General features: G+C 40.1%; 3 protein-coding genes across 11 annotated transcripts; 2 read left to right on the top strand and 1 right to left on the bottom strand.

The window, feature by feature from the left end:
* Positions 1-310: 310 nt before the first annotated feature.
* Positions 311-14,280, bottom strand: LOC108068058 (ral GTPase-activating protein subunit beta). 9 transcript variants are annotated; one of them, XM_017157441.3, is made up of 16 exons: positions 13,669-14,280; positions 12,328-12,547; positions 12,226-12,255; positions 11,737-12,135; positions 10,765-11,025; positions 10,014-10,550; positions 8,343-8,669; positions 7,457-7,597; positions 6,189-6,732; positions 5,908-6,128; positions 5,561-5,752; positions 4,654-4,794; positions 3,362-3,916; positions 2,151-2,737; positions 677-1,512; positions 311-613 (listed from the first exon to the last, which is right to left on the bottom strand). In XM_017157441.3, exons 1-16 carry the CDS (start codon positions 13,858-13,860, stop codon positions 499-501), a joined length of 5,298 nt encoding a protein of 1,765 aa, XP_017012930.2. In that variant the 5' UTR covers positions 13,861-14,280; the 3' UTR covers positions 311-498. The 9 variants fall into 9 exon arrangements, with proteins under 9 accessions (XP_017012930.2, XP_044252149.1, XP_044252150.1 ...); XM_044396214.2 differs by lacking the exon at positions 10,014-10,550 and having other exon boundaries at positions 3,362-3,970; XM_044396215.2 differs by lacking the exon at positions 10,014-10,550.
* A 1,212-nt stretch (positions 14,281-15,492) lies between these two features.
* LOC108068028 (zinc finger protein 512B) lies at positions 15,493-16,972 on the top strand. The gene is made up of 2 exons (XM_017157370.3): positions 15,493-15,615; positions 16,435-16,972. Exons 1-2 carry the CDS (start codon positions 15,610-15,612, stop codon positions 16,747-16,749), a joined length of 321 nt encoding a protein of 106 aa, XP_017012859.2. The 5' UTR covers positions 15,493-15,609; the 3' UTR covers positions 16,750-16,972.
* Positions 16,973-18,709: 1,737 nt separating this feature from the next.
* On the top strand, positions 18,710-20,971 carry LOC108068014 (skin secretory protein xP2). Its single transcript, XM_017157355.3, has 2 exons — positions 18,710-18,816; positions 19,712-20,971. Exons 1-2 carry the CDS (start codon positions 18,811-18,813, stop codon positions 20,861-20,863), a joined length of 1,158 nt encoding a protein of 385 aa, XP_017012844.2. The 5' UTR covers positions 18,710-18,810; the 3' UTR covers positions 20,864-20,971.
* Positions 20,972-21,696: the final 725 nt, after the last annotated feature.

Raw genomic sequence — 21,696 nt, 5'->3', positions numbered from 1 at the left:
ATCATGTAAAAATAAATGAAATATTTTTGGATTTATTTTTGTAAAAAATATTTTGTCCCTAGAATTTAATAGCTTTTCTTAGTAATTTTAACAAATATATTTACCAAAATATTAAAACAAAGAATAGTTTTTCAGATTTATGTAACACAAAAATCAAACCTTGCTTTCACTTACTCATCACGCGATCATCTCCAATATTTTGGCCACTTGCTGTGGGCCAAATTGATTTCGGATGTGGCTGCCAATTATGTGAATACCCATTGTTTCCACTTCACAGCCCAAAAACCAAGTTAAAAACTTAGGGCACATGTATAATATTACAAATACTTTTACAAAGTATAATTAGATTTATTAGCAAAAATAATAATTAGCATACGATGATCTCTGTTCATCTCCGTTCGGTTAACGAATCAGTAGTTCTTGTGGGGTTTTAGTTAAGCACACGTTAATGCAGTACGACTGCTCCTCCTGGGGGTTAATAATACTATCGATTGCCGGCTAAATTGCACGCTGGAAGAGATGGGCCAGCAGCTCGGCCTCGCTCAGATCCATTTTGTACTTCTGGACAATGTCCTGCACCTTGAGGCGTCGTCTAACATGCGGCGGTTGGTAGCTAGACAAAAAGATTATAAAGATTAGTTGGGTTTCTGGATAAGCAAATGGGTATCCGCCTTACTTGTCATTGTCCAGACGCCGGCGACGTGATATGTTGAGCGCCGTCTGGCGCACCAGATTGCCGACTACCCGCCGGCTGAGCACCATGCCATCGACCAGCGGCGTGGCGAAGCTCATCCTGCCCGGCGGCCCCTGCAGCTTCACTCGGAGCAGCCCGGAGAGCAGCGAGTGCACGAAGATCACGTGGCAGTCGTTTGCGCGCGGCAGCTGCAGCGTGTGCAGCTCCTCGCCGGTGCGCGTGTAGGCCAGCACATCCTCCAGCGGGAAGTTCAGGTAATCCTCGTAGCTCTCCAGCCAAACCAGAAAGATCTTTGCGGGCGCCTGGGCGAGCAGCGTGGGCTTCGTTACGTTGCCCTTTCGCCGCGTCGGCGGCACCGGTTCCTTGGTCATCCGATTCGTGTCCAGTTCGAGGCTGAGATTCCTTGACTTGGATTTGGTTGGGCCACTTTCTCCGGCATCGCTGCGTGCCCACACATTACCAGCGGTGATTTGATCCGTGCTCGAGATGCTGCCACCATCGCTGGTGTCGCTGTTGTAGCGCAGATTCCACGTCGTGGGCACCACGAAGGCGATCTCCGAGGAGACATCCGCCCAGTAGAGCACCCGCTGCGAGCCATTGTAGTTGGTAGCTGGCTGCTGCTGCTGCTGCTGCTGCTCCTGCTCGGGCGTTCCCTTGAGCGACCACGAGTTGTGCGCGAATCCCGTCCAGCCGGAGTGATCCGCCACCTGAACCGGCCAGCCCAGCGTCTGCAGCATGCTGGCAAAGTGCGGATCATGGCTGGCGGCCTGCTCCTCGGCCATGTTGGCGATGATCTGCTGGGCACTCGTTTGGCCGCTCTAAAAAGAAATCTTTAATAAGTAAAGGAATTTTTCTAGGACCTCAAACTAGAGCCCTGCGTGAATCATTCAGTTTTTGTTTTATCATAGTAGGCCATGACATTTCTGATTTCTTTAATTCAATTCTATGTGAAATAAATTGAATGTTTTTCTAATTCATTTCGAATTTAATGAATGAATGAATTTTTATAAATTATGAATTTTTATGAATTTGCAAAAAATTTAGAAAAACTGGAAAATTTTTAACAAATCAATGTTAACTGCTTAGTAAATAAAATTCAGGCAGATTCAATCATAAAATGATGGGGTTATTCTTCAAAAGAAATTGTCGTTTAAATTATTTCGGAATTCATGCCATTCATTCATTCAATTCTATTAAACTCAAAATTCAAATTCATTCAATTCTATTAAACTCAAAATTTAAATTCATTCAATTCTATTTAACTCAAAATTCTAATTAATTCATTCATGTAAAACAAAAAATTCAAAATAATTCATTCAATTCTATTAAACGTAAAATTCAAATTATTTCAATTCTCTTAAACTCAAAATTCTAATTAATTCATTCATATAAAACGTAAAATTCAAAATAATTCATTGAATCCATTCATGCAGGGCTCTACCTCAAGCTAACTTACCTTCACGTAGAACACATAGACGGTGTCGTGGGTCCGCGCACTCAGCTTGTCCAGCCGATCCAGATCGGCGGCGAAGGCCGTGGACTTGGTGTCCAGCACGATGAGCGGTCGCTGCGGCGGCTGGCCCAGTGCCTCGTTTGGATTGTGTGGATTCCGCGTCTCAAAGCCGAGGAATCCGAAATGCGAGAGAAAGAGGCGAGCGGCATGGAACTCGTGGCAAACGGAAGGCGGCACGCATTCCTGGGCATGCGACAGGCTGTCGGCACTGGTGTCCGCCTCCGCCCAGGCCAGCTTCTCGTGGATGCTCTGGTTCTCCAGCATCGCCTCCAGCTCCCGGATACTCGCCGTGCCGTATTGCTCGCGCATCTGCTCGATTGTGGGTATGGAGTAGTCGGCCACGCAGGGCTGCACCTTGTCCACGCCGTCGGGAAAGTTCTTTTGCTCGCAATCCGGCCGTTGGGTCACATCGTTCATGGGTATGGGTCGTCCCGGATTGATGGCATGGTACTTGATGCCCGATTTGCTGCGTGGCAGGTGGCGCAGCTGCATGGTCCAGGCATGTCGGCCAAAGGGACCGCGGATGAGCACTGAAAAAGATGGCTTAGATTAGTAAAAGCAGGGATTTTCTTTTAACTTTGCGATTTTTTCTATAAAAACTGGTTAGATGGATTTAATTCAAACCTTTTGTATATTATCAAGTGTCATTTAAGTAACATCCACTAATTTTTATAGCCAATACTATCCGCTAATATATCGGTGGCAAAGCCATTGCTGGAACGCTATTAAAAACAGGTGTTTTGCGGTGTTCACTGTACCTCCGCTAAAAATGATCGGATTTCCATTTTGTTTTTACATTTCGCTTAGGAATTTAAAAAACCCGCCCCCTGGGAAGCCCTTCTCTTATTTTTTATATTTTTGAGAATTTTCGATATTCCAAAGTCAAAAATGCATTTTTAAAGCAAAAAAAAATTGACTTTCGTCTTTTTTATGCAGAAAAATATGCGACAAATTTAAAAACGATCGGTTGAGCCGTTAAGAATTTCCGATTAACACGAACTGTCACTTAAAGATGCACTTATAGACCTAAAGTTTTAGAGGTTGGGGTACTAATCTTGGCATAACTTCTAAAGTTTGTGTCCCATTGACTTAAAACTTTTTTTGCCTAATCTTAAGAAGTTAATGTACAAGAAAAAAAATTAAGAAATCCTCACATGTCACCGTTGGTTGGGGATCCTGGTCATTGCCCAGCGGCTCCTCGAGCAGCGCCAGTATGGTGGAGTTCTCGGTGACGAAGTACTTGAACTTGGCGATGGCCTGCTCACTGCTGGCCGCCGCCGCCGGCACCATCGAGTTGCAGTGCTTCATCAGGGCCAGTTCGTCCAGCAGCGAGGATATCGACTCGGGTCCGCACTCGCTGGGGAAGTAGCCCACCTGCTCGAGGATGATGGTCAGCAGATTCTCGGCCGCATCGCGAACCCGCATCGAGGCGGGCTTCAGTTCTTTCTCGTCCTTGAACTTGGGTATATCGGTGCCCTTGCTCTGGCTCTTGGTGCCCGAAATGCCCAGCTCCACCACCTCGAGTACCGTCTGCAGGCAGTCCTTGTCCTGCAGGAGATAGGGATGCTGCATCAGCCAGGCGGCGGTGCACTGGAATGCCGCGACAATGGTGCTGTGCAGATCCTTGCTGTGCGCCGGCGGCGGTCGGGAGCACTGGTAGCAGATGTAGTCGCAGATCCACTTCACGGCCCGCTTGCACTCTAGAGCGTCTGAGGAGATTATCGTTAGATTCTGACTAGCTTCGTATATTTTCACTAAGGTGTCTATTTGGGTTATGTACATTCGTAGTTCGGTTCGGAGATGCAAATTAAATATACGTATTTAATACATATTTAAAAACAAATTGCAATCATCGTGAGTTAATGGTTGTGGATGGATCATATTAGATGGGGGGGGTTATCAGTTTTATTTTTTTTATTGTTTTCAGGATGTGGTGTGCAGTGGTGGTGGTGCGGGTTCGATGGCGGTTAGAAAAAGAAACGCATCAAAAAAAAGAAAGAAAGAAAGACAGAAGAAAGTGGCGTTAGTTAGGTTAGTTGGCTTCGTCAATCAATTACCATTTGTAAATTTCCTGGCTGCACAGCAGAGTTTAAGGGTTTGTGAGTGGGTTTTTTGGGAATTAGAGGTTTTAGAGGATCAACATTTAAAGAACACACGCACATGGAGACAGTAACAGTTCGAAAATAAACAAACAGAGGTGGACAGAAAACAAACGACATTAAAATCGAGGAAAGGAAGTGCAGCCTCGATAAGACCGAAGCCCGGAATGCCCTTGCAAAGGATTTGGAAACTTGAAATGATGGATCCTAATCGTTTATAGATTTTTGTACAGGATCGAGTGTGTGTTTTAATGGCAGTTATGTAATGACTCAATTTAAATCCCTAAAAATGCCTTTGCAGGAGCATAAGTACACCAAAATCCCATGGAAATTCCAGCAAACTCTACCTGTTTCCCGGATATGCAGCCTGGCCAGGCCAGAGAGCAACTCCAAGGCGGCCAGCGAGACATTCAGATCCGTCTTCCACGACGAGATCAGCCGATGACACACCAAGTACGTGGCGCGCACAAATAAGGCATGGGCATTATCTGCAAAATAATTTGACAAAATTAATCCTCAAATGACTAAATGATCGAAGTTGGTTACTTATAACTGAAGAAATTGTCGGAGTTATTGTTAATAATTCTGTTAATTTAGCTCTGTCAATTCTTAGATAAGATCTCATAGATCATTCAAAGAAATAATATAACATTCTAAGATATAAAATTTATATAAAAAACAAAAAACAAACAAAAATTTTGAAATAATATTTTTGGTATTATAAAATATAGAATATTATAGAAATATTATACGATTTTTCAAAATAGCTAAACAAAAATGATTAATTCAACTAAACTTAAAACCAAGTAAATGATTAATCAAATAATAAAGAAATTAGAGTTTCAAGATTGCTTAAAATAGCAGAATAAAATATATAACAAAAATATAACACAAATTTAAAGGCTTTAAAAAAGATTCACTTATCTAAACTTAAAACCAAGTAAATAATTAATCAAATAATAAGGAAATTAGAGTTTTAAGATAGCTTAGAATAGCAGAATAAAATGTATAACCAAAATACACAAATTTATACAGCTTAAAGAAAAGATGTACTTAATAATTAAATAAATAAATAAACTAAAATTAAACAAAAATCAAGTTTATAACTAATAAAGAAATTAGAGTTTCAAGATTGCTTAAAATAACAGAATAAAATATATAACAAAAATACACAAATTTATACAGCTCAAAGATAAGATTTACTTAATAATTAAATAAGTAAATAAACTAAAATTAAACAAAAATCAAGTTTACCATAGCTGGTCACCCCCTCCAGCTCCTGGCCGAACTCGAATGACATGTCATCGGAAATGGTCAGGCTGGGATAGTCGTGGGCGGAGGCGGTGTCGCGAATGGAGCCCGAGCCCGCTCCCATGGTGGCCGTCGTCTGGCCGCCCAAGCTGGCCGTGCCGGCGCTGACCAGCGAAGCGGAACGCTCCGAGCAGGCTGATCATCACATCGCCGGGCAAAACACAAAAAGGCCACATGGGAAATGCGAATAAAAACAAGGGCAATTAAAAAATACAAATACAAAAATTCAAACAAATCAAAATGGAATGAGATCGAGAGCGAGAGATTTGATGGAGCTGCAAAAAACTAACCGGAACTCAGCAGATTGGCCTCGTGGTGCTGCACGCCACTGGAGTTGTGCGAAAGACTGGCGTTGCCGCCCAGTTCCGTCTCCTCGAAGGTGACGGCGTCCTGGACGCAGAGCAGCAGGCCGCCCAGGAGCATGTGCGTGTTCTGGGCATCCGTCTCCACCTGCAGGGCATTCATCAGAATGTTCATCAGCCGCGACTTCAACTGAATGAAGGTGAACATTCTGCGGGAAGGGAAATTAGGTTACTATCTGATTTACAAATTAAATAATAAATAATAATACTTCTCGCTCGTCTCGCTGGTGAGATCCCTTATAGGCAGCGTTTGGTAGTGCAGCGGCAGCACCATGATGGACAGCAGGATGTTGATGGCCGAGCGGCGCAGCTCGGTGCGATTGAAGACCATCGACTGGGTCTTCAGCTTGAGGTCCTTGTCGGGCAGCACGATCTCCAAAGCGGCAATGAAGCCCGGCAGCAGCACATTGATCCCATCGAGGTCCAGGCGAAAGAGGTCGCTCGAGTGGAGCAGAATGCTGGCCAGCGTCTCGTCGCACTCCCGCGACTCCGTGATCTTTAGGCACTGCTGCAGGGCCATGTAGAAGCGAGCCAGGTAGACGGGCAGGATCTCCTCGCCCGTCTTCTTCGCGCAGAAGATCTTGCACAGCGTCCCAATGGCCTCCGCCCGGCCGGACTCGTACTTGTCGATGGTCAGCGTGGGCGGCAGCGACTGCGGATCGTTCAGCGAGTTCGGCTGCGACAGCGAAATCGATCCCTTGCGGTGCTCCATTATCATCGACGACGGTCGCTTACTGGCCTCGCATGCTTGCTCTGGTTTTTGGTGGGCGAAGAAAGAAAATAAATGTAAAATAATTGTTATTAAATGTTTTTAGGGGGGAAGAAATTATAGTAACCTAAAATATTATAAAATGTTTAAAAATATAAATAAAATATTTATCCACCATTGTATATTTATTACACGTAAATATCAAAGCTTTAAGGTTGTTATATTTATATCTAAAATATTATATTTTTTATAAGCTAGAGTTGTATTTTAATATTTTACTATTTTATATTTTCAAATGTGAAACAGTTAAATAATTGTTTTTAAAAGCTGAAGAATATTATCAATATTTTAATGAGCCACAAAAAAGTCTTTAGAAACTGGTTTTAAAAAACTAGCTTCTTGTAAAAATAACACTCTTTAATTATTTAACAATTAATTTATTGACTGCTAATACATTTTTTTGTAATACAATATTATTTTTAAGGAAAGAATACTATTTTGCATTAGTAAACAAGATTACTTTTTAAAACCATGTACCAAAATAGAGTTTAAATTGGTTAAGAACTGTTTTACCTCTAAAATTTCTGGGCATATAATTTTAAAAATTTAAATAAAAATATAAATACCGGAACTTACTCTTAATTAAGCTAGGTAAGAAATGTTTTAGCTTTCTTGGTAAATAATTTCTAAAATTTTAAATTAGTTAAGAACTGTTTTACCTCTACCATATCTTGATAAGTAATTTTTTACATTCAAATTCAAACTCACTCTTGCGGTTCTGGCGCCAAGTGTCGCCGCCGATGTGCGCCGCCTCGAAGAGCCACTCGTGGAATACGTGGAGAATGCTGTTGCACTTGGGCCTGGCCACGGCCAGCTCAACGCCCGCTCCCATCGAAGTCAGCGGCAGAGCTGCGCGATCGCGATCGCCGGCGGGGGAGAGAGAGAGAGAGCAGATGACGTTAGACAGAGAGGCAATCACGGCAATGGGGGGCGGTTTAAACATCTGTTAGATTGTTAGGCGGCGCGGGAGAAGCTCACAAACGGTTCACACAGCACACACAAAACAATAGATCCAATTAGTTAAAATATAACCATCCGAAGATGGTTTTTATCATCTAGTTTTTACGCTAAAATCAACAGTTTGATCTTGGCTCTCGAGTATTTTTAACTAACTGAAAAGTGTAGATAAAATAAATGCTAAAAAAATGGTTTTATAATTTTTAATAAATATGTTTTGGAAAAAAGTTATAAAAAATAAAAATCCAGCAAATGTGTTAAACTAAATAATAATCCTTAACAAATTTATGAAACGCTTAAAATCAAATTCTCAGAACAGACTCAAAATAAACAATTATAAATAAAATCTAATATATTACATAAATCAAAATAAATTCCTCAAATTATCTTTTTCGTAGATATATTTTTAAAGAAAGTTATAAAAAATGAAAACCCAACAAATGTTTTAAGTTTAATAATAATAGGGCCCTTTAACATTTTTTTATAAATCCCTTAACAAATTTATGGAACAATTAAAATCAAAATCTCGGATTAAAAATTTGAAATAAAATCTTATAAATTTAATAAACCAAAATAAATTACTCAGAGTATCTTTTTCGAGCCAAGATCAGTGTCCATTTAGCCCCAGTGCACTTACAGTTGATGCTGCTGCTCGCCGACGGCGGACCCGACGTGGACGTGGGCGTTGTGGGCGCCGGAGCTGGAGCGGATCCGCCCCCCGCGCCCGTTGCCGTGCTGCCGGGGATTCCCGGGCCGCCGGCGGAGATTCCCGCTCCGCCAGAGCCACCGATGGTGACCGTGGACAGGGAGGAGGCGGAGGCGGTGGCGGAGGAGGAGGCACCGCTGGTGCCGCTGGCGGCGGTGGTGGTGCTGGAGGCGTTGGTGCTGCTGCTGCCGCTGATCGCGTTGCGTGCACCGCCGCCGCTGCCGCCGGTGAGGCCAATAAGCGAGGTCTTGCTCAAGCCTGCGATGCGGAGTAGGTGGTGGGTGAGTGAAGCACAGCGGAGCAGGGCAAGTGTGAGAAATTGTTAGAGAAATTAGATACACAGATATGCGGAGCGCGAGATACAAAGATACAAAGGGAGCATGCTATTCAGATATGCGAGTAATTGTGGGCGTTCGTAGATAAATTACAATGCATAATCCGGCGGTGGAAAGTGGCAACAGTTACTCGGCCCGACGACGACTCATCCGCGCCGGGCAATTACACCGAGATTATTCCACTCATGCTACGGAACAAATTATACAAAAAAAAATACAGCAACAAAAAATGCCAGTAAATGCCAGTAAAAAAGAAAATAAAACAAAAGAAAATAAGAGAAAAAGGCTAAAATGCAAAACTCGTGAGTGCGAACTTGGCTGGGAGAAATGTGGCGACGGATCAAGGCAAACAACATCTAGGCAAGCAAAAGCAAACCAAGTCAAGTCAATTCAGAAGCACGCAAAGGCACAAAAAAATATGAACTTAAGGTTGTCTTCGATTCACCGAAGTTCAGATGCCCTGGCAGATGGGACGATCTACTAGTTATCCTAAGCACAACTTTACCACTTATATGGGTAAGTCCTCCTAAGACCGTTTACACAAACCAAAGAAAATATATATTAAAACTTTCACAAAATATATATAAATTGCTCTAAAAGTCTCAAAGTTCTTGATATTCAACGAATTCCTAAATTATTTCTCTTTAATTTATTTCAATTAAATTAAAACTTAAATATATATATATATTTAAAACTTTATTTAAAAAAAAGATAATTTGCCTAGAAGTCTTAAAGTGCTTGATTTTTAAAGAATTCATATGTTATATCTCTTTAATTTTTATCAATTCAATTTTCTGTACTAAAGCAGTAAGAACACAAATCAAAAAAAAATTTATACATTAAATCTTTAATTTAAAAAAAATCACTACCTCTAGAAGTCTCAAAGTTTTTGATATTGAAAGAATTCCTACATTATATCTCTTCGATTTATTTTAGTTCCTAATTTTTTATACAAATTTAAAGATCTTATGATAAATAATAAGATCTTTAAATTTTTATAAAAAATCTTACACACTTCTATGATTTTCCAAATATATTCTCAATAACTTAAAATGAATCCAGACTATATATTTTAATAAATAAAATAATTTCCCTAAGTTATGCATAAATCCAGCATTTGATAAATACAACAGACCATAGATCTATAGAGTTCCTAACCCAAAACCCTCTGCCAGGCCAGGTTTACCAAGTAATTAAAGGGTGACAACAAAGAGTACAACATTCGGTGGTTTCCAAATACAGATTGAATCTCCGCGGAGAGTCGCACCCTTCTGCTGTGTGATGGTCGGCGCCACGCTGAAGCTCTTGGCCAGGCGTCGCTGCAGGGGCGGTGTGGGCGTGGCCGAGGTGGATGATTCCCCGGCGGCGGTGGTGGTGCCAAAGGAGATGCTGCCCACGACTCCGGCGGAGTGACTGCCTCCGGCACTCGTGCTGCCCACGGCCGCCAAACTGCTGGTGGGCGAGGCGCTGATCTGGAGCTGCTGCTGCTGCTGCTGGTGATGATTCTGCTGATGATGATGACCGCCATGGTGACCCATGATGGCATTGAGCGCCGAACTGGCCGAGTTGCTCATGAAATTGTCGCGCAGAAAGCTGCCGGCACCGTGTAAATGCAGATGAGGATAGTGGAGATGGTGGTGGTGATGGTGGCTATGGTTCGCCTGCTGAGTCGCTATATTCGTGGCGCTGCTCGAGTGGATGAACTGCTGCAGGGTCGAGGAGGTGGCCTCATTCAGCGAGTGCCGTATTTCCAGCAGATTCGTCACCACACCATCCGTTTGCTGCGGCGGCGGCTGATAGACGCCTGCGTTTAGCATTTTAGCATTTTTCGGTTTAGATACAAAAGCCAGAGAAATGGACAGACGAGCAAAGAGAAGAAGAAGGAAGGAAGTACTGAGCTCTAGCCTACAGCTGAAAACTAAAAGTCGAATCCACCGACTACACGAAAACCCGGTACTCTCTCTATAAACCAGTTGAGAACTTTCAAGTACCAGGCTTTCACAGGGGGTGCAACCTACCCAGAAACGCGTCCACCTGACTGGAGATGCCTTTCATGGCATTGAGGAAGATCTGCGGCAGCTGCTGCAGGCAGGGATGCTGATGCGTCTCGGCGCCCTTCTCGTGGGTCAAGGCCCACTGCACAAAGTGCGATGACTTGCTGATGATGTGCGGCGAGCAGAGGGCCGTGGGATTGCCGATCATCCGCAGGAAGCGGTACCAGGTCTGGGCCACGCAATCGTTGGACATGCCCACGGGTATCAGCTGGCCATCCTCGTCGGCTATTCGAAGATTAAATGGTGTTAATAAGGGAATATTAAAACACAAAAAACAAATATGTAAAATCAACATGGAAAAATAATATTTCACAATTTTCTGAATTTTTCATGTATTTTGTTGTTTTATTGAATAGTATTTAATAGTATGAATAGTATTTAACAATTAAAATAGTAGAAAACCTATTTACGAAATTTGCCAAATTAATAGCAACGTCTCAATTAATATCGTAGCAAAACTACCTTATTTGTTTGCTTGTATTTTATTGTTTTATTTTTGTGGCATTAAATAGTAACACCACAATTAATATCGTAACTCAACTATTTATTTCCTTTATATATTTTGTTGTTTTAAAAATACAATTGTAAATTGTATGTCAACTGTTTTTCTGGACTTGGGGTGGTTAGAGTATCCGACTCATAATCTCTGGGTCGTGAGTTCAAATCCCGCTTTTGCAGATGATGTTTTTTTTTGTGTTAAATGTTAATTTCAAGTCTATAGAAATCCATATAAATTAATATAAAAAATTAAATAAAAATAGTAAATTAAATAGTAAATTAAAAAAAAACAACAATTTTTTTCGGGTAAAATACTATTTTGTTGGTCATCTTCTATTTTATAGGTAATCTACTATTTTTTTTGGCCATTTTCTAGTTTTTACTATTAATTAGTTGATTTTACATAGTTTTTTCTGTGTGTGCAGCTAGCAAACTCACCATTCTTGAGCTGGGGAAAGGCGGGACCGTAGCTGAACTCCAGCAGGCGAGCGGTCAAAGCGAGATTCACCCGATTCCACTGGTCGACGAGGGCCACGCGGTGTCGCCACATGGCGCACGACTCCTGCAGCGTCTTCCACATCGAGGGCGAGGGAAAGCTGCGCACGCAGGCCAGCAGCCAGACCTCGAAGAGCACCGAGAGCACCCGCTCGCACAGCTGGTCGCCCACATCGTCCTTGACGGTGGGCGGGGCCAGCAGGATCTCGTTGATGGCCAGCAGGAAGAGGAGCAGCGTGTCCCACGTCTGCCGGTCCATCAGCTGCGATATCTGGGCGGTTTGCTGGAGGGTTCGCAGCACCCGATGGCAGAGCACCGCCTGCCTTTTAATGGTGTCGGCACCTGAAAGGCATCAAGGATATCAGTTATCTTAAGGTTTTCATAATATAAGGATATCTAATTCTATGTAAGTTAACAATGCGAGCAACCTACCAAGCGTGGTTTGGTATAGAAATGGCAAGACTTGAAATTTAGAGCGGGATTAGGGGACAGCATATATGGAGGTCCAAAGACAGAGTGCCTTTATTAACTTACTTTCGCCCTGACGCGGCACAAACAGGTTGTGGAAGTGATTGATGATCTGGCGGGCATACAGATTGGCATCCTCGCAGATCGGCTTCGGCACACTGATCCTCGGCTGCGGATGCAGCGCCGTCAGCCACTCGCAGTAGACGTTCACGCAGTCCTTGATCGTCTCGTGCTCCTGCAGCGGCAGCGAAAGGCCAAAGCAGATCACGTCCATGCACCATTTCACCTGGAATTAAGTGGAGAATTTAATAGGCATGTCCTTAAGGTTAATACTATAATCTTAGATACAAATATCTAAAGGCATAGCATTATAATAATAGGTATTTAGCAAGGGCATATATAAACATTTATCCTGATTTCATTTAAATAGTTCCATATCGTATCTCTCATTAAGTTTATCTAGAATACCGCCTACATAGACAATAATGAATAGCTTTTCCTATATTAAACAAACAAACAATAATCTTATTTCGGTTCCAGATTGAGGTAATATTAATGGGCCTTGAAGTAATAATTATATGAACAATTAAATGCATTTAATGGATTCATGAATTTTCAATTGCTCCATGAATTACAAAATAATTGTTATTAGTTTTTTACAATTACTTTCTTTAGACCTTTTTTATATTAACGAAAGTGTCAACTCATATATGAGGAAAATCTAGTCAAATACAATAGTTTAGACCTTTTTTGTGAATAATTATATTTCAAGTGATTATTTTTAATTGATGTACTTATAATATGATCTGTCCCTTAAATGACATTTTAATTATGAGATTTCTAGCTTTAATTTAAAAAAAGAAAACAAAAATTTGGATATTTATACTTTCTATGAGGTATGATATCTGCTCAATAGAGACCTATTCTGATCCTCCTTTCGAAATGATATTTTAAATATGATATATCTAATTTTTAATAAAAAAAAGAATTTAACACATGTATTAAAATACTTTCTATAAGGAATATCTGCTCAATTCTGATCCTCTTTAGTGGAAACCACTTCTTATTAATATCCTGGTATAATAACGATGTTTTAGGATGGTATTCCTAGTTTCCCCGTAACGAAAGATCCAAGATATGGAATACAGATAGAGTGCTTTCTACAAGGTCTGTAGTATATTAAGATCTGTCCCTTAAACGATGTTTTTCAGATGGTATTTCTAGTTTCACGGTAACGAAGGAACCAAGATATGGAGTACAGATAGTATGTAGTATAATAAGATCTGTCCCTTAAACGATGTTTTTATGATGGTATTTCTAGTTTTCCGTTAACGAAGGATCCAAGATATTCAGATAGAGTGCTTATAGAAATAAGGTCTCTAGAGACCTGATCCCATGACCACCCACCTCCTCGTCCTTGACCAGGTGGCTGGGCTCCGCGTTCTGGGTGATGCCGAGATTGGTGCCCAGCTGCTTGACCACCGAGACGACCACTTCGCGTCCCGCGGAGGCGGGAAACTTGTTGAGGACACTGAAGCACTGGGCGCCGCAGCTGTTGGCCGAGATTTGGGCGGACAGCGAGGCCCACTCGGAGTACATCCTGGTGGGGATCGGGTTGCTCCTCCTCCTTGGCGTTTCCTCTTCACCCAGCTATCCGTAGTTTATGCTATCTCCCTCTCTCTCTCTCTCTTCTTTCGCCGCTTTATCGGTGCGTTTCTTTCGATCGGATTTCACTTTGTTGACGTCAACATGAAGATTTTTTTTGTTGCAGGTGCGCCATGTTGTTGTTGCTGTTGCTGCTGCTGCTTCTCACTCGCTGATTGGTCGCTCTCATGTTGCAAATATGGAATCGCCAATGTTTATGCCGCACTTTGTTTACTTCAGCTATTCGATTACACCGCCATTAAAGCCCTTTTTTCAGCAATTTGTTTAAACTAAATTGTTTAGCACAAAAAAAAGAAGAGGAAATTCACAGCACAGCGAAAAGCGTGCGAGCGAGACGGAGCGATGTGAACAGCTGTTTGTGGGCTTGGTTTGCGGATAAATATTAAGGGTATTCCTTTATCGCTATTTAATATTTTTTAATTTATTTTTAAATGTAGTCTTAAATCTGTGCATACTTTACATATATATATTGGCGCTCTAGTTTACTTATTTAAGAAACTATGTCAAATGTATTACAGTTTTCAGTCTTGATTACTTCTAAAACAGCATCGCGAATAATAAGAAAAAAGTAAGTTTAAATAATTTAATTAAAACGCTTACAAATATGCAAGTTTTTATTTAATAATCATAAAAACCCATTTTTTATTAGCGGTATTCTCAGAAAACTTATCGATATGTCGATTTTAACACGACTATCGTTGTGACTGTCAAATGTAAAACCCCATAAAAAATGTAAATTCCCCAATAACTCAAAAAAAAAAAAACAGAAAAATTAAATATAACAACTAAAAACAATGCGTAATTCGCAAAGTAAAAATAAATAGATTATTAGTACAAATCATTCAATTTAAAAATTTTAAATGTTCAGAAATAGAAATCTGTTATTAGTCGAATACATAAAATTAACAAAATAAAAAAGGGGCAAAATATTTTTACAATAATATCAAATATTAAGCACAGTCATTTTTTTAACATAACAAAAAACTTCCATAAAAATTTGGGTAATCCATTATTAAAAACTGGGAAAAAATAAATTTCAAACAGAAGCTTACAAGAAATTAGGGAATTTTAATATAGTTTTGAGGCCAATCCACACTTTACAGTCATAAACACTAGTATAAGACAATTCCAAATCAAAAATCCAAAAGCAAACAATATTTTTTTGTTTGTTGAGGAAGCATCGCTGGGGATTTTGCATAAATTTGCATGGACCAGAAAGCATAATAGGGCGTGGACAATGGGCTCATAAATAAAGTTTAGCCAAAATGGATATGGAAAACGTAAGCCCACTACGTTTATGAAGCAATCAATTTGCACAAGAATTAATCAAAGGTGCGGAAATTCGCCAGGTGAGATGATCACCTGTCGCCGAAGGAACAAGTTCTCATTGTTCTGGCGATTTGAAAGGCGTCTCAAATAAGTTATGACTCCGACTCGCATTGTTCGATCATCAGTGGTAAAAATCTGTTAAATATCAATGATAATGGCACCCCAAAATACCCATATCTAGACAATTAAACGGATTTGCATCCGTATACGTTCTTTTTGGCCGGTTTTATTGCTCCACTTTCAAGATTCTGGGCAGTACGGGTATATAAGATCTCCGTAACGGCCAACAGATCAACACAAATCATCCGGCCTTCAAGCAAGACTAACTACAAAATCAGAACCAACCCTAGAAAAATGAAGGTGAGTGCAGCTGAAAAGGATACAACCATAAAGGATACTCAATATAATACCCAAATGTGCGGAATAAAATTGTGAACTTGTAATGACAGCTCATCGAAAAACCCAATTATTTTTTTCTGTTTTTTTATGTGACTACAAATTGTATTAAAATGTGACTGATATAAAAAGTATGATGCAATATTTAACAAACAAGTAATATAAATTGTGTTCCAGTTGGAAGTTTATCGCTTGCATTAAAATATCAAGGGTTTTTCCACAAATTTAAATGTCTGGCCATTAAAAAATATTTAAAAAATAAAAACCAGCTAAATTACGAATCAATATATAATGCAATAAATTTAAGTAAATCAATAAATAAGTAATTTAAAAAAGCTTAAAGCTGAGACAACAATATAAAATGTATTGCAGTGTCAAACAAGTAATTAATAAATTTTTTTATGTTAAAGGCAAAAACAAAATGAGATTTAGATAATAAAAGCACTCAAAATATACAGATTATATAATCGTAGATTATAGATTATAATAAGAAAGATAATATCACTTATTTCTGACATTGTAGTTATGTAAACATCCTACTTTTCCAGTTACTTATCCTTCGATCTCTAATTTTGGTTATTAGAATGAAAGATAATTTAATATAATATTTATTCTTAAAGATCCCTTTAATTAGATCTCCAAATTTGGTTATTACAATAAGGGATAATATAATATAGTAATTATCCTTATAATTAGATCTCTAAATTACGATCTAATTATCTTTCTATTCTAAATTCTTTATCGCTAGATCCCGATTATTAAATAATATATTTCCGCTTGCAGTTCTTCATCGCCACCGTCCTGATCGCCGCCTTTGTGGCCCTCGCCCAGAGCAGTGTGATCTACTCCCAGGTGTCCCCGGTCCAGGTGGCCTCCGTGCCGGTGGTGCGATCCGTGCCCGTGGTCCGCAGTGTGCCGGTGGTCCGTCATGTGCCGGTGGTGCGCACCGTGCCCGTCGTCCGCAGCGTTCCCGTGGTCCGTCATGTGCCCGTGGTCGACTCCGTGCCAGTGGTGCCCTCGGTGGTTCGCGTCGGTCACGCCGCCGTCTACGATGCTCCCCTCGTCCAATCCTACGGCGGCTGGTTGAAGCAGAAGTAGATGGATCACATGGATAACAAACTCTTTTCCTCTTTGCTAAATAAACTCTGAATAAAACGAACAAATAAGCAAAAATATTGAGTTACTAAATGGATCGATTTTACATTATTTAAGATAAATTTTAATTTGATATGGCGGCAGGAAAATTTGACCTAGTCGAAAAAAGAGTATTTCATGTAAAAACGATAGGGGTTTTGCATGACCTGACCTGAAATTTACATGGCCATATCGATTTGACGGGAACATGCTTTTTTTGTGTGTACTTTTATTCCCCAAAATATTTTTCATTATCTATTTAAGTAACTTACACTCGTTATAAATCGAATAAATAATTAATTAGCTATGCCAAAAATCCGATTGATGGTGTTGGGTTAACCAGATTAAAGGTTCAAGTGTGAAAGATTTATGAAAAAATTAAAGGCTATTAAAATATTTAGTTTTAAAGCTACAGTACTATACCCACAAATATGAAACTCTCTAAATTGAAAATGAAAATTGCACTCGAACCTTAAGATAAACTTGTTTCGAGACTAAAGACCACTAATTTATGTATGAATGTTTGCCCAAACTGCTGCATTCCATGCATGGATCAATTAACAAGCCATAATAAACCAAGACAAGATCATAATCACGATTAGTGGTGGAGTGGAGAGTGCAGGTGTGGTTTGGCAACCGTTTTGGATGTTTCCGTTTCAAGCCCTTGATTTCCCACACCTGCTTTGGGTAAACCGCTCTGCCCACTGAAAACTGAGGTACAGTTTTAATGGACCTAATAAGGGGTACATTTAGGGAAAAGATTATGAAGTTAGGTACTTTAAAATAATCTTAAATATAAAAGTAACTTTTCTTAAATTAAATATACTGTGGTACTTGTCTAGATTATAACTATCTTATATATCTCTAATATATATCTTTAACTACTCTTAAATATTTTACAAGTATATTTGATAATACAAATTAAATCTTTAAATAGTATAGGATAATAGTATCTATTATTACAGAACTATAACTAAAATAATGAGTCTAATACATGGAAAATGAACCTGATATGTATATATGTTTAAAGAGAAAATTCTACACTAATCTATGATTATTTTATATTATTTATGTTTGTACTTAGGTTTTTGAACCTGATATATACCATATATAGGTATGTTTAAAACAGAAAATTCTACACTAATCTAGGAATATTTTATGTTATTCATGTTTGTACTTAGGTAACACTTAGTGGGTATTTAAAATGCGCCTAGTTCATCACTGAACCGCCCTGTTGGCCAATTTACAACGTCTTATGCTTATTGGGCCAACATAATGCGTTTTACATGGCCCAAAGATGCGACCGAAGGGCTTGCATAATCGTCTGGTTTTATATTTCTATACGTATATATGGAATATAGCCCTCATCAATGATGGGTAGTCGGTTGACAACAGATCCCAACAGATTCACCTTGAAATCGCCGGATGGGTTGGGTTCGGTTCGGTTTGGTTTTCGCTTTGGTTTATGACAGACTGCCGGCCGCCTTATGAAGCAACCTCTCTGCAGAGCGCCCGTGTATGCAAATGACATTAAAATACGAAAAATAAAAATAAAAATGGAAACCTAAACCTAAACCTGAGGCAAACAAAATATGAAAGCCGCATTTCGGGCTTATCACTAACGTAGCGTCTCATTTTCATGCTAATTGTGGGAGCCCCATTCGGAATTCGGAATTTAGGAAATGCAGCGTAAGACTTGACGAAACTGAAAACTGGATAGAAACCTCATCGAAATGGCAATAGAAGAACCAAGAGTGGAAGTTGGGTGCGCCCAGCATCAGGTGAAAATTCAAATGAAAACGAAAGCCCATCGCAATGATGATGTTGATATGATGATGTTATGATCATTATGATGATGATGGGTGGTTTGGAAATGTTAATGAAACGCCTTTTGTTCGCCCCTGATGGCTTACATCGTATAAAAGACTTGGTCGCCGATCGATCGGACATCAGTCGCTGCTCATCGGCACTCAAGGCGTTTTTTTTGGAATTGGTATCATCGCATCAAGTGGATTAGTAGTCAGCATGAAGGTGAGCTGATCCCAAGATATCCTGTGCCTACAAAGAAAAAGTTTTTTTTTTTGGTTAAAACAAAGTGTTTTGAACAAGTGCTTAAAATATATAAAAATAACAGAACAAAGATTGTGATAAAGTTGAAAAAGAAGTCATATAAACTTCCTGAAAAAGTGATAATAAGAAAGGATTTTTTTTACAAAATTTAAACTGCTTTAAAAATCATCAAGTTTTAAATCTAAAACTCAACGATTTCAAGAACTGTCAGAACAGAGGATTTAATGATCTAACAAAAATTAATATTTCAAGATAATATTGGAAAATATATGTTTAATGGGAACCTCAAAGGATCCTTAAGTTTATATGGATTTTTCTTTAAGCAAGATTTTAAAAAAGAGAAAATTTTAAATTTAAAACTTAACGATTTTAAAAACAACCAGAACAAATGATTTAATGATTTAATAAAAATAAATCTTTCAAGATGATATTGGAAAATATATGTTTAATGGGAACCTCAAAGGATCCTTAAGTTTAGATAGATTTTTCTTTAAACAAGATTTAAAAAAAAAAGCAAAAAATAATATTTTAAGTATCTCAATTGGTTCTTATTATAAAATTTAAAATATTTCAAGTATCTTAAATGTAAAACTTAACCTCAAAAGGATTCTGAAGTTTGTATAGATTTTTTTTAAACAATATTTTAAAAGAGGTGCAAAAAATAATATTTAAAGTATCTCATTTGGTTTATAGTTTAAAATTTAAAATATATCAAGTACTTTAAATGTAAATTAATCTTGGTTATTATACCATTAGTTTGATTTCCAGACATTATATATTAAAAATATTTTATATTTATATTTTCTAATTGTTTAATATTTTTTATAATATTTTATTTAACCAATCCTTCTTCCAGGTCTTCGTTTGCATGTGTGCTCTGTTCGCTGTGGCCAACGCCGGCTTCCTGGGTCTCCTTGGAGGCGGTGGTGGTGGTGGTGGCGGCGGCGGCGGCGGTGGAGCCAGCCTGAAGGCCGGAATCAGCCTGGGCGGCAATGGAGGAGGAGGAGGAGGTGGTGGCAACGGAGGTGGCTACGGAGGCGGCCATGGTCCCAGTGGCCCCGTCCAGGTGGTCAAGGTGATCCACCAGCAGGGCGGCGGCGGTGGCTACTCCTCCGGTGGCTACTCCTCCGGCGGTGGCTCCTATGGCGGTGGCTACTCCTACGAGGCTGCTCCCCAGGTCTTCAAGGTGAAGGTCATCTCTGGCGGCAGCAGCGGCGGCGGTGGCTATGGACCCGCCCCCGGCCCCGTCTACCTCCCCCCCTCCGGCCCAGCCCCCTCCTCCGTGAAGGTCATCAAGATCCTGCAGGAATCCGCTGGACCCTCCTTCATCGGTGGAGGCCATTCCTCGGGAGGCCCCGGTGGTGCCGTCTCGCAGGTCATCAAGGTCGTTCACGAGAGCCACGACAGCGGTGTCTCCTCGGGAGGCTACTCCTCGGGTGGTTACTCTTCGGGCGGTGGAGCCACCAAGGTGGTGCGTGTGATCCATGAGCACTCCGCTGCTCCAGCGGTTGGACCCGCCTATGCTCCCATCGATCTGCCCGCTCCGGTGGCTGCTCCGGTGGCTTCTTACCTGCCGCCCCAGGAGATCGCTGCTCCCGCTCCGGTCTATGCTGCTCCTGCTCCCGCTCCGGTTTACTCTGCTCCAGCACCTGCTCCAGTCTATGCTGCTCCTGCTCCAGCTCCGGTTTATGCCGCTCCAGCTCCGGCTCCCGTTTATGCCGCTCCTGCCCCGGTTTACTCCGCTCCTGCTCCCGCTCCAGTTTATGCCGCTCCAGCTCCCGCTCCCGCTCCAGTTTATGCCGCTCCTGCACCTGCTCCCGTTTACTCTGCTCCTGCACCTGCTCCAGTTTACTCCGCACCTGCTCCCGCTCCCGCTCCAGTTTATGCCGCTCCCGCTCCCGTCCTGAGCGTGCCCCATCCCGCTCCAGCTCCTTTGTTCGCTCCCGAGGAGCAGCAGCTGCCCATCGGCCACGCCCCCGCCCAGACCTACGGCCCACCCGCCTACTAATCGGAGGACCTTCCTGCCAGCACTACTTCGAGAGCATTTTATACCATTCCTACACACAAACGCCATGAGTTAATTTAAGACATTTTTTTTACCACACATTTTTTTGTTAGAAAATATATAGACAATTCCAAAAAAAAAACAAAGCATTTTTTATCTTAATTTTTACAAAAGATTGAAGGTTGGGTGGTAAGAAAAGATTTTATTTTCCTGTATTTGGTAAAAATATTTTAAAGAAGAAAAGACTTTTCTAAAAAATGTAGACAATGAAAAAAAAAAAAACATAAAATTGATTATCTTAATTTTTACAAAAGATTGAAGGTTGGGTGGTAAGAAAAGTTTTTATTTTCTTATGTTTGGTGAAAATATTTAAAGAAGAATAGACTTTTCTATAAAATATAGACAATTCATCATAAAATTTTGTATCTTAATTTTTTTTAATATTGAAGGTTGGGTGGTAAGAAAAGATATTATTTTCTTATATTTGGTAAAAATATTTTGAGAAGAAAAGACTTTATTTTTAACATTTTTATAAAAACTTCAGAGTTTTATAATCAATTTATTACGATTTTTTTATGAAAAAAAACAGAAACATTTTTGATTTATAGGAGCCACAAAAATTCCCAATCGGTTTATAATAAACTTGTTAATATAGTGAAAGTTTGGTTTTCGATTATTCTTCTACAACAAATCAACAAATGTGTAAAAATAAATGTTAATCATTGTTTTAAATTGTTGTATAATATTTAATGGTACACCAGTTAAAAAACACAATATTAGGATAAAGAAAAAGAATATTCTTTATCAACAAGTGCGATTTGCATAGATTGGCAAGA

Source organism: Drosophila takahashii, chromosome X, assembly GCF_030179915.1.
Source record: "Drosophila takahashii strain IR98-3 E-12201 chromosome X, DtakHiC1v2, whole genome shotgun sequence".
NCBI classification, from domain to species: Eukaryota; Metazoa; Arthropoda; class Insecta; order Diptera; family Drosophilidae; genus Drosophila; species Drosophila takahashii.
This window is presented reverse-complemented; position numbering and strand designations above follow the sequence as displayed.

What these genes read in the sequence shown, in the direction of transcription:
- LOC108068058 (XM_017157441.3), bottom strand. Translation starts at nt 13,860, where the DNA reads ATGTACTCCGAGTGGGCCTCGCTGTCCGCCCAAATCTCGGCCAACAGC. An exon ending in ACCAGCGAGACGAGCGAGAA is followed by an intron (nt 6,129 to 6,188) that starts GTATTATTATTT and finishes CCCTTCCCGCAG; the next exon opens with AATGTTCACCTTCATTCAGT. An exon ending in GGCCAATCTGCTGAGTTCCG is followed by an intron (nt 5,753 to 5,907) that starts GTTAGTTTTTTG and finishes TGTGATGATCAG; the next exon opens with CCTGCTCGGAGCGTTCCGCT.